At 35.9% G+C, this 12,439-nt stretch overlaps 2 protein-coding genes across 2 annotated transcripts; one reads left to right on the top strand and one right to left on the bottom strand.

Annotated features, from left to right (window-relative positions):
• The first annotated feature begins 7,662 nt into the window (after window positions 1–7,662).
• Window positions 7,663–9,277, top strand: LOC106356182 (growth-regulating factor 6). The gene is made up of 3 exons (XM_013795986.3): window positions 7,663–8,227; window positions 8,335–8,578; window positions 8,665–9,277. The coding sequence occupies exons 1-3, from the start codon at window positions 8,047–8,049 to the stop codon at window positions 8,996–8,998; spliced, it is 759 nt and encodes a 252-aa protein (XP_013651440.1). The 5' UTR covers window positions 7,663–8,046; the 3' UTR covers window positions 8,999–9,277.
• Window positions 9,278–10,737: 1,460 nt separating this feature from the next.
• On the bottom strand, window positions 10,738–12,150 carry LOC106355010 (putative ribonuclease H protein At1g65750). The gene has a single exon (XM_013795036.2). It carries the CDS (start codon window positions 12,148–12,150, stop codon window positions 10,738–10,740), a length of 1,413 nt encoding a protein of 470 aa, XP_013650490.2.
• Between the last annotated feature and the right edge of the window lie 289 nt (window positions 12,151–12,439).

The following is a 12,439-nucleotide window of genomic DNA, read 5'->3' as shown; positions in this document are numbered from 1 at the left end:
TTCCTCCCTGCAGAATCAGTTTTCGCGTAGCACACGCATCCGAACACTCTGAGATGGCTGAGGTTTGGCTTTCGCATTCTTAGAACTTCGTATGGTGTTTTTCCGTCCAAAGATCTCGTTGCTACTCGGTTAATTAAGAAGGTGGCATGTCTTACAGCTTCTCCCCATAGATAGTTTGGTAGATTCATGTGTTTCAAGATACTTCTCGTCATCTCCAAAAGAGTTCGGTTTCGCCTTTCAACCACTCCATTCTGTTGAGGTGAGTAGGGTGCTGTTAAGTGTCTGTTGATGCCGTGTTTGTCACAGTAAGTTTGAAACTCATGTGATGTGAACTCTCCACCTCTATCCGTTCTGAAAGTTTTGATCTCTGTCTGAGTTTCTTGCGTAGCAATCATCCTGAAACTTTTAAATTTTTCAAACGATTCACTTTTCTCCTTTAGTAACACTGTCCACATATAGCGAGAGTAATCATCGATAAGGACAAACACATAATGTTTCTTAGCCGGAGTAGACGGTGTGATAGGTCCACATAAGTCACCATGGACGAGTTCAAGTGGTTTTGAAGCTCGATATGTCGTTGATTGTGGAAAAGATGCTCGAGCATGCTTCCCGCGTAGACATGGCGTACATGTCTCCTTGTCAATGTTAAGCTTGGGAATGCCTAAGACCAGTTCTTTGTTGATCATTAGCTTCATCGACTCTGTGTTGATGTGTCCAAGGCGTGCGTGCCACTTAGACGAGTCACTAGACATTACTTGCAGGCAACGGATTTGATCAGCTTGTAGGGTTACTTTATAGAGACGGTTGCTTGATCTAGTGGTTTTTACCATTAGTTCTCCTGATCGATCGAACAACAGAAGAGTATTATCATGCATACGAACTTCACAGCCAGCCTCAGTCGCTTGTCCCAAACTCACGATATTACTCCTAAGGTTCGGTATGTAATATACGTTGTTAAGCACTTTCTTCTCTCCTCCTTTGAAAGTAAAACGTATGGACCCTCTTCCTACTATGTCGATGCGCGAGTCATCTCCAAATCTCACTTGACCAGTAATGCTTTCATCAAGATCTTGGAAGAATAGCCTGTTCCCGCTCATGTGATTACTTGCGCCATTGTCGAGATACCATGTATTCTCCAAGTTAGTCTCAAAATTCTTTGGATTTACCTTCCTTTCATTTAGATATACTACTTCATTCATCATCAGTTCATCAGCCTCATGTGTATCATCTTCCTTCTTCTCACAGGTTTCTTGGAGTTTCAATTCCTTGTCCGGACAATCAGATGCATAATGACCAAGCTTATCGCACTTAAAACATGTAATGTGAGAGATATCTCTGTTCTGTCCCTGTCCTTGTCTATACGCCTCTCTCTGGCGCTCAAAGTTACTGGAGCGGCCACGACCTCGTCCTCTCCACGATGATCTTCCTCCACGTCCTCTACCGCGATTATTACCATAGTTGTTGCTGTAACCTTCTTGGTTTGATCCCGAGTTAGCAGCATACATTAACTTTTCTTGATCATCAGATTTTTCTTCTTCCTCTGCGCTCACTCTTTCTTCGTATGCCTTTAATCTGCCCACTATGTCTTTGAAACTTGTTGTATTCAAGTCAAGAACTTGCTCGAGAGAAGCAACAATTTGAATATACTTATTTCTTGGCAAGCTTTTAAGGAATTTTTTCACAAGCTTAGGCTCTTCTAGTATCTCTCCCAATGATGCAGATTTCGACGATATCTCAGATAACTTTCCAGCAAACATGTCAATTGTATCTTCATCTTTCATCTTTAATCTATCAAATTCAGCCATAAGAGTTTGTAGTCTAGCCTCTCTTACTCGTTCAGCTCCAACGTGTCTTGATTTTATTGCATCCCATACTTCTTTTGCTGTATCAATCTCCCCAACTTGCAAGATTAAAGCTTCCGGTATAGACTGGAACAAGTATGCGATTGCTTTATTATTTTTCTTTTCATCCTTAGTTCCAGGATCTATTGTTTCCCAGACCTCACTAACTTTAAGAGCTACCTTCATCCTCATGGCCCATACTGTGTAGTTAGAGGAGGTTAGCATTGGGAATTTGATGGCGGCAGGGCCGGTATCTTTGTTGTTCTCTCCGGGTATGTCCTTCACGTCTTCCATGGTTGTCGCTGTCTTAGTAATGCAGTCAGATGATTCAATCGGATGGTTTTTATATAAGGCTCTGATACGAAATATAGAATCACACAATCAAAGCTTTAATAAGAAGTCCTTCTCTTATTAATGAAACTCACAACTCACAAATCACAATATCAAAAGTCACACATATGCATCTCAATATGCATCAGTATATATATGACTATATTGTTTCTAATCTCAATAGGATAAACACAAAACAATATTTCCTAATCCTAATAGATATTCAAATCTTGATGGGATTAGGATAGCTTCTTCTTCAAGCTATCTTCAAGCTGACACCAACAGTTTCTTCATCATCTTCTTTTAGGGTATTTACTTTTCTCTACAACTCTTTCATAGCTGACAATTGCTATTTTTGCCATAATTCATCAATCAAGCACGTTTTCTTGTTGTTTTTGAGTTAAAATGATAGATCTATCATTTAACGTTCGATCTTAACCATGCAAAATAAAATAAAAAATTGAGAAACCTGATTTTTGGCCGATTATGGCTAAATCGCTACGCTTGCCCACCGTGGAGCGTTGCAGCGCCGCATAATCGAGCCGCGTTTTCGAACATGGCTTCTAACCAATTAACCAAAAATCAGAAATAAATCGATGATTAATAAGAATTTAGTTTTAATGTTTTTAGATATAATATATATATATATATATATATATATATATATATATTATATATATATATATATATATATAATTATTACTTAAGAGTTATTTTTTTGTTCAATGAGTAACCAACAGTCTTTTCTAGCAATCTATAGTGCGATAAACACAAACTTTCAAAATCTTTGTGTTTTTCGGCCGTCGACTCAGACATCGGCTGTACTCTTTCCTAGTTTGTTTTTCTTTGTTATAAGTTTAGTTTTTCCAGAAATATTAAGCGTCAAATATGTTGATTCATATTCCAATTATCATTCTTCTTGTCTCTTTATATGAGAGTTTTTGTTTGACTTTGATTCAACACCAAACCTTGAATTATTGTGTTTGTGCATTTTGGGCTATCAATATCTGTATGCGGCTTCCATTATTTGACTCTTGAAACTTTTTGGTTTCAATTGAGATTGGGTTTTCATCAAAGGATTTGGGATCTAGGAATAACTGATTTTGGTCTTATGCATTATGGGATGGATTTTTGGAAAGACCTCGGTAATTCCATAATTAGATGAAGATTCTCTACGGTGGGTTTCATAGCGAAGATATAAAGCGGAGGACTTTTGAATGGAAGGTCGTGAAAGATAATAACAAAGCGGGTTGTTCAAGATTCTTAATACTTCTAAAGAGTCAGAACAGGATGAAGAATTATCGTTTCAAGAAGAGTGAAGAATTTCTGAAGCGCTTATGTGATGAAGATATGTTGAAAGTATGGCTGTATTATTTTCAAAACAAAAGGTTTTCAATGCCATGGACAGTTTCAACAAGACATGTTATTTCTGGCAGCGGGAATGTTTGGGATGGATCCATCGTATCCAATGATCTTTTTAGAGAAAAAAAATACTTTCTCATAAGAATTGAGAGCCACAAAAAAGATCTGAAAAGACCAAGAACGAAGTGGACAAAGCTAGTGAATCATCATATCCTACGAATGCGTTAGGAACCATCGTATTACTGTTGTCTCTACTAAATATTTTTTTTAACAGGTTTGTTGAAGTTTATGTTTCATGTAATATGTTACTTGATTTTATATCAATAAAGTTAAGATGTTATAAAAAAATTATTACTTGAGCATACAAAATACAAACACATGTGTTTGATCATATAGCAAAATAGTTATTTTAGCATTATACTCATGAGTTCGATCAAGTTCCAATGTTATGTTATGTTAAATTTTGTTTCTTTAATTGAAAAGTAATACTATAATCTCTTTTATCATTTCTTTCTTTTTTAACGTAAGATTTTTCTGTTTCTATCTTAATACTTCCATTTTTTCACTTAATTCATTTTCTTTTCGTTTTTTCTTATTTTGTTTATCAAAATCTCACATATCTATATAAAGCTAAGCTTGTTTTCGACATATACTAAGACAAAAACAAAATTTTCATACATCCAATTTTTTTAGCGAATACGATGAATCAAAACATAGACTGCCCGTTGTACGAATATTCAATAATTAAATAGCCGAGTTAACCAATTTTCTTAAGAAAACAATGAGCATTAGCAATTTCTTTGTATATTCATTGGTTTATTCATCAACTACAATCATAAACAAAAAGAATAGAGTTCTGATTCATTCAAAATCAAAGATCCTGTATCATGAAATTTTGAATTAAACATACAAGATTATAACTTAACCAAACGAATAAGGTGATATTCAAAGGCAATCCCTAAATGAATTTACTTACAAAATGGCATTCAACTGAATATAAAAGTATAAGAATATGGAGGAAATGAAAATGAATCCCAAGAAAATATCAGAAACATAAGAATTATATTTTAAAAAACAACGCATGAACCATTTTTAACAAATTTTGCTTTCCTATCTTTAATGAGAATCTAGATTCTTAGGCAATAAACATCTGGAAAGCAAAAATGTAAACCTTTACCAACTATATCAATCACTTAACGAATAGTTCAAAATAAACCAAATAAATGGTTTAAACAGTCTTAATTTTATAAAAATATAAATGATTTCAATCAGCTCGAAAATGCATGGAACCTAAAGCAGGGTCAACACATGAGATTGCATCATTACTTGTTAAAATATACTCCATATATTTTAAATTAATTTTAAATATGTTCATCTTCATGTTTATTTAGCATATTCAACCATCATCAACAAAGTGACAAGATCATCCATCACAATCACACTGCTTTGAGTAACACAAGAAAACAAATTTAATAAAAATCTATCAAATTTGCTGCAGTGAAGTCATTACTTTTTTACCCTTTTCTAAGTATTTCTTCGTTGAATCCATGGTATGCAAAGTCTCTCTGATATGACTCTAATCTGAACCACGAGTTTCTGAATGATTTTGCAAGCTCATGTGTGAATGTAGTGTTTTTACAGGTTTATGTACGTTTTGGACAACGTTGGAGATTCTGGAGCTATTTGAGGCGCAGAACTGCACAGATGCATCAGAAGTTTATCAACATATGGAGGCCTTCTGAAGATCAGGTAAAGCTCAGATTTTGACACAATATAAAGAATTGAGTTAGCTTTCCAGTTCCACAGTTTAAGGTCCGTCAGACGGTTCAAAAGTTATGTTCATTGCACTAAAGAGTGGTCTATCGGAAATGTGAGAGGAAGATGTCGAAGATGAAAAGTGGTGTCGAAAGACACTCAAAGGGTGATGATCGACACTCATACCGAAGGATTTAGTCAAGTTTCAAGAACTGTAGTTTGGCACCTGAAGTTTTTCTTATTTATAAAATAGCCCATAACGTGTTTTAAACCCTATATAATATTTCTAATCCATTGTTGACGGCTGGACTTTCTTTAATTATTTTCTTTAGTTTTGGAGAGAAGAGAAGAACTCCTTCACAATTTTCTTGGAACTCCAGTGGATTTATTTATTATGTTTATTCATTCTATGATTATGATTGCACCTATCATGTGTGAGTAATCACCATGTTAGATTCATGGATTATCTAGGGTCATGAAGAACTTGTGATTTATAGAACTTCTAGGGTATTTACATTGAATCCTTCACCATGATTGATCTCAATGCTTGTTTCTCAATGCTTGTTTCTAGAATAGCTAACTAAAAACTTGACTAGACTCGCATCAAGAGCTGAATATTTTACTTTTGAATTCGAGTTGTAGTATTGATTTTAATAAAATCTTGAGCAACTATATATTGAAGTTTTGCATACCTGTTTGATATCCATAAATCTATAACTCTTCTATTTACTTTCTGTTGTTTATCGCTTTCTACGATTTGAAATAGCTTAATCTGAATCAAAGTCTAATGTGTTAAACATTGAGTCTTCGTGGATACGTCAAGTACTACACAAACGTCTTATTTGAGAGAGCTGGTTGAGGTAATATTATCAGGGGAATAACCAACTAGTCGGTACTGCTCCTGCCTCACAACTCGATAGGAATGGGTAATCAACGTAATATCTGGTGGCTCAGAGTAAGCAACATCGCTCATGCAGATGTTAAAAAAATCATCTGTGATGAAGCCATCCAAGTAGAGGTTCCTATAATTAGGTGTGGTCCGACAACCCGGAACGGAGCCAAGGTCATAAGAGAAGGTTTCTTCAAAGCTGTCCAAGAAATCCTAGATCAAGATAAAGAAACCGGCCAGAACCAGCTACTGATCGAAGAGATGGTCCAATTAAATATTCAAGATCAAGCCGGTCCAATAGAGGTTCAAGACCAAGCCGACCCGATCCAATTCAGATCACTATCCCAGAACCGAACCGGCCTAATCATCTCCCAAGCAATCCCAGTTCAAACTCAACTCCAATCCAGTCCGGTTCTGCTGAGTGATCCGTCTGTTCGAAATAAGGTAAGTAGGTAAGATTTCAATTTGATTTCTAACCGGTTTATTATTTTTGGTATGTGTTGGTTTTCTTTTAATTTATGAACTCATGGGCAAATTGTCAAGTTCTTTTATTTTTGAGTCCAATAATTCAAGGTCTCTTGCTAGCCTTTGCTTTAGTTGTCGAAGTAGAGTCATCCCATTATGTTTAGGCCTTGTCGATTTATAAGTCCAAGTGAGTCTATGTTGTTTTGCTTCCATTCCCTTAGAAGGGCAAAATTATCGGGTATTTAATCCCCACTATAGGCAACCGTGTATTTTTTTAGTTCATGAAATATATGAGTTAGTTTGCCCCAACAAGAAACCCTAAGTCTTTTTAGTTTGTGTGAAACGGCCAGGAAGCAAATCTCGGTTCTTATCAATCTTTTTATCACCAAGCTTGTGGCGATTCTTCACTCCATTCCACCCACAACTTTAGCTTGAGAGAGATACACATCCAGCAAGCCAAATCCTATCTTCATTCATCTTTCATCCACTGATCTGTTGAGAGAGATACACATCCAACAATAGATCCCATCTGCCATCGTTCTATCTCTTTGTTTCTCTTTTATTTCATATTGCACATCATCTCATCATCAATCACCCATCTAGTTCATGTTTCATCTGAACCATATCTTGTTCTTGTTCATCATTCATCATATAGTTTATTCTCTGTTTCATCGTATTAAAACCATAAAAAATCATAAAAATATTTACTTTTGTTTCAGGTACAAACAGCACCATCCATCGCCTATCGCTACCGCCCGGCCAACCATACCGGATCAAACCAATCCAAACCTCAGTCAAGCCATCAGTATGGTCTGAATTTCAGGCTGTATCATTGGTATCAGAGCTCAAGACTCCTGAAATTTGGTTACCTCTTCCTTGCTTCTTAGCATATCATTTTAGTGTTTAATTGTTTGCATAAAGTATATATATATATATATAAAGTATACAATTGTCATTTACTTATTTAATCCATTTTGAGTAATAAAATAGCCGTTTGTCGTTAAAAAAAAAAAATCCATTTTGGTCTTTTTGATATTTGTGTCCAAACTTGTATGTCATTTGTATTTTTGCAAATCTAGCTTTAATAAATGGTACTTGCTTAAGATGAAACCCAAACAGGGTAAAAAGAAAATAAAAGAAGAAAAAGGAATAATTAACAAGAAGACGACATGAAGCACAGAGATTCTGCAGACTGCAGGTGTGAACAACATTATTAATAAAAACATACCTACTACTCTCTCTACACTTTCAATTTTGCAATACAACCCTCTCTCTCTCTCTCTCTCTCTCTCTCTCTCTCTCTCTCTCTCTCTCTCTCTCTCTCTCTCTCTCTCTCTCTCTCTCTCTCTCTCTCTCTCTTCTCTTCATCAGACCTCCTTCATCATCAGTTTTCTCTATCTCTTCATGACGACTAGGATCCATTTCACTGAGTCACAATGGGAAGAGCTTGAAAATCAAGCTCTTGTCTTCAAGTATATAGCGGCAAACATTCCAGTTCCACCTCATCTCCTATTCCTCATCAGAAGACCCTTTCTCTTCTCTTCTTCTGCTTACTCCTCATCTCCCAACTTCTTTTCTCCACACTGTAAGCAAACTTTCTCTTCTTTGCTTTGACCTCTATATTTTTTTATAAAGGCTGTATCTTTAGGGTTGATTTGGTCATAATGTAAAAGATATAACGTGTTTGTGTAGTTGGGTGGAATGTGTACGAGATGGGAAAGGAAAGAAAGATAGACGCAGAGCCAGGAAGGTGCCGAAGAACTGATGGAAAGAAATGGAGATGCTCTAAAGACGCTTCTCCAGATTCTAAGTACTGTGAAAGACATATGCATAGAGGCAAGAACCGTTCATCAAGAAAGCCTCTGCCTCCTCCTCCTCAATTTTATGTTCCCTCTACACCAAGTATCTTTCTAGACTTTTCTCTCTCTTCCTCCAGGTTTGGACACTTACACTCCTCTGTTTTAGTTGTTTTTCATTCTAATGGCAACATAAAACTTGACCCTGCTTTCGCTTAATGTGAAGGGAAAAAAGTAAAAGAACTGGATACATGAATGATTTCTTCTCCATAGAGCCTTCCGGGTCAATCAAAAGCTGCTCTGGCTTAGCAATGGAAGGGGACGGTGGCTCTTCTAAGTATGAGTCTCTGAAACAAAGGGAGAAGCAGACTGATCGAAGTTGCTTTATCGTTGGCACTGAGTTAGGGACGCTTGAGAGGCCATTAATGCTTGTGGCGAAGCAAAAACAAAGAGATGATAAAGATTATGAAGAAGAAGAGCAACGGAGTAAGAGATTTTATAAATTTCTTGATGAATGGCCTTCTTCTAAGTCTTCTGGAAGCACCTCACTCTTCATTTGATTATGTTTTCATTTATGTTAACATTGTTTCTTATTTGGTTACTAATGGAGATTCTCTCACTTTTCTACTTTATTAAGAGTTCTTTTCCCTTATATAGACCAATAATGAATAATATTACCTTTGTAATCTAGTGATGCCATTTCATTTCAGTGTTAGAATTATTTTGCTGGCCTAAAACTGTTCGTAAAACACAACAAACATGTTGCAAAAAAATCAAGAACAACATGTGATTATCTAAGGAAACATTCTTGTTAATAGTATATCTCACTAAGTAAATTATCTAAGGATTAAGAAAAATAAGTATGTGCTTTTTTATTTGCTTATTGCAAACCAAATCTGTCATTAATTAGAAAGAAATTTAGCCATTCAATTTTCTTGAACCTTATTCTTTATAAATATACTAATTAATGGTAACTTCAACCATGACACCAAATTGAGGGTTAAAATTACAACAAATTTGGTGTTTTAATGCTGAGCTTTAATTTCCACTAGGTGACCGGTCCGCACCCTGTTCGGGCATAAGAAAATGATCGGTCCGCATCCTGTGTTCTCTCTCGGTCCGTACCTCATGAGAGGGAACACAGTAACGTCAGTATGAAGAAGCAGATATTGTGTGTATATATAATTGCAACGTCACACAATATTTTGTGTGTTTACGAAGATACTTTCATTCAAAAAATAGAATAAATAGTGTATAGTTTTAGAAGTAACAGATTTTATATTATCATTAATTAGAATTGTATTGTATATGTTTCGTAATTCTTTATTTTAGGTGAATAATATTATTTTTCCATAAATAATAAACAAACATTTATGTAGAAATATTAAAAGAAAATATAATAAAAATCAAAATATTATCCATAAATAACATAAATTATGAAGTACATTTCTCGATAAAGAAAGAAAATTCAATTAGAAACGTGCAAAAAATTAAATAAATTTTGTAAGCAATTTGACGGGTTAACATTATTTGATAAATTTATAAATTTCTAAATTTTATTGAACATGAAATAATATTAAATTGACATACCGTCATCGGTCTTCTAACTCATCACAACCCATCTGGCAAATACAAAAAATAAATAATTGTAACAGTTTATATATTTTAAAATTTGTATTTGAAAAAAGTAGATTAAAATTATGTACCGTGAATACGGAATATTCTGAAAATTTTGTTTGTAGACAACATTCAATGTTTTTGTCTTCGGCTTCCCTTCTTTACCAGTTATTAGGATTTTTAATCCAGATCTCGACTTAACTCTTGAAAGTGCAACTTTGCCTTGCATTTTGTAAGCATTTTATAAATTATTTTAAAATTATGATAAATTTATTCTTTAAACAACGATAAATAATTTAAAAATAATATTAATAAACATTTTTGGATTTTGTAATATTTAAAATAGTTATTATATAATTATATTCGAACACAGTTCATCAAGTAGAGGATAAAACTATTATAATTATCTTATCTAAAATTTCATTCATTTTATTTTATAGGTTATAAATATTAAAAGTAATAAATAAAACATTATTAGTTTTTCAATAATTTCGAGAATAGTTTCCATAAATTGTTATTTGTAATATTCGTTAGATTATAAGTCAAGTGATGTTAAACGTCAATAAGTTAAACAATTCTTCCATATTTGGAAAACATATATATATATATATATAACAATAGCAAATTAAATGGTAGAGTATGTTTTTTTTTTGAAACACAATTCGATTAAAACTAGTAAAGGTTAGTTAGGAGCAATGAAAGCATCCCCAACCACCAAAGTATCAGATACATTCAAAGCCTCTTTGGCTAAACAATCAGCTAGAACGTTCTTTTCCCGAGAGATCCAAGAAAAAGAGACAAACTCAAACACTGATGCAAAAGATGTGATATCAGCTATCACACTATAGAGTTCCGCTATGGTTACTTCAAGCTTCACTGCCTTGATCAAGTTCAGAGAATCCGACTCAAAAGCCACATAATTCAAACCCAAAGTTGCGCAAGACCGCACAGCCTCCCGGAGAGCGAGACCCTCCGCCAACAGAGGCGAAGCAACGCTTTTCAGGGGCACTTTGAAGGATTGATTACCTGAGTGGGATAGAAGAACCCAACCTAATCCTGCAATATTTGAACCAGGTGCCCAAGCAGCATCCGACCGAATCACCGTCGCCTCAGGGTGAGTTAGGACCGGCGCTGAGAGCTGTCGTATTCCGGTAAGGGGTTCCTTCTTGACTTCTGTGTTCCATTCCCTAGCTAGTACTATGGCGCCTGAAAGCGTTTCTTCTGGTGAAGCCGAGTGGCCTTCAAACACAAATTTGTTACGCGCTTTCCAGATCGACCAAAACAGCCAAGGGGTCAGAGATCCTGAGATGATTCCTGCAGGGGGCAGGCATTTAAGAGAGCAAAGAGTTTCCCAGCTAGACATTAAATCTATTATTCCTCTGAAATCCATGTCGGTATTGAGAGGGGCAAGATGCCAGACTCGTTGAGCGAAACCACATTGGAAAAAGAGATGAAGGATAGATTCTGAACAGCCGCACCGTTTGCAACGCGGATCCGCCGGGACGCGCCTTTGAACGAGTCTTTCTCCTACCGGTATAGCTCCCTTGAGAAGTTTCCACGAGAATAGCTTAACCTTTGGCGCACACTGCATGTTCCATACATTACTTCTCCACTTGAAACCATTATCTGTGGGGATGTCCTGCCTGGTTTCAACTCTAGTGACTGCAGTATAGTAACCAGATTTCGTTGTATAGTCCCCCGACTTTGTGGCTAACCAAACTTGTTTATCCGGAGCCCCAGTCAAGCTTGGTTTAAAGCACAGAATTTTCTCCTCGTAGAAGGGTAAAATGAGCTTAATCTTCGAAACATCCCAGTCCCTTGTTGCAGGGTTGATGAGGTCCGAGACAGTAACCTGTGAATGTGGCTTGTTCGGGGGGCCCATTGGTCTCTCTTGGTAAGCAAGGCTCAGCCAGGGATCATTCCAAATATTTATCGAGGTTCCGTTTCCCACAACCCAGCCCAGGTTCTCTAACAGGAGGTTTCTACCTGCTAACACGCTTCGCCAGCCATGCGACATAGAGGAGGATTCGGTAGAGTATGTAAACACCTGTTTTCTACCAGCGTGAGTTAGAACACCGCTGTATTTAAGAATCATAAGGGCCTCTACAGGTCTTTATTCTTCGCCTTCATCATCCCACTTCAGCGGCTTCAGTTGAACCTTCCTGTATATCCCTGAGAAATTTCCTCCCTGCGCCATTCCAAAAGGTTCTCTGCTGTGAGAAAATGATCTCATGAATTAAATAAAAAAGGTATAATGCTAGCTTACTTATAAGATAGTATATTCAACAAAAAAATGATATAAGATAGTATTACTAAATGATACTATGTAATACTTTCCCGGACAATATTCAACAAAGAGAGAGAAAGTACTAAAGAACCTCTTC

The sequence above is a fragment of the Brassica napus genome, chromosome A7, assembly GCF_020379485.1.
Source record: "Brassica napus cultivar Da-Ae chromosome A7, Da-Ae, whole genome shotgun sequence".
NCBI lineage: Eukaryota > Viridiplantae > Streptophyta > Magnoliopsida > Brassicales > Brassicaceae > Brassica > Brassica napus.
The sequence above is the reverse complement of the archived record's forward strand: the minus strand, read 5'-3'. Positions and strand labels throughout refer to the sequence as shown.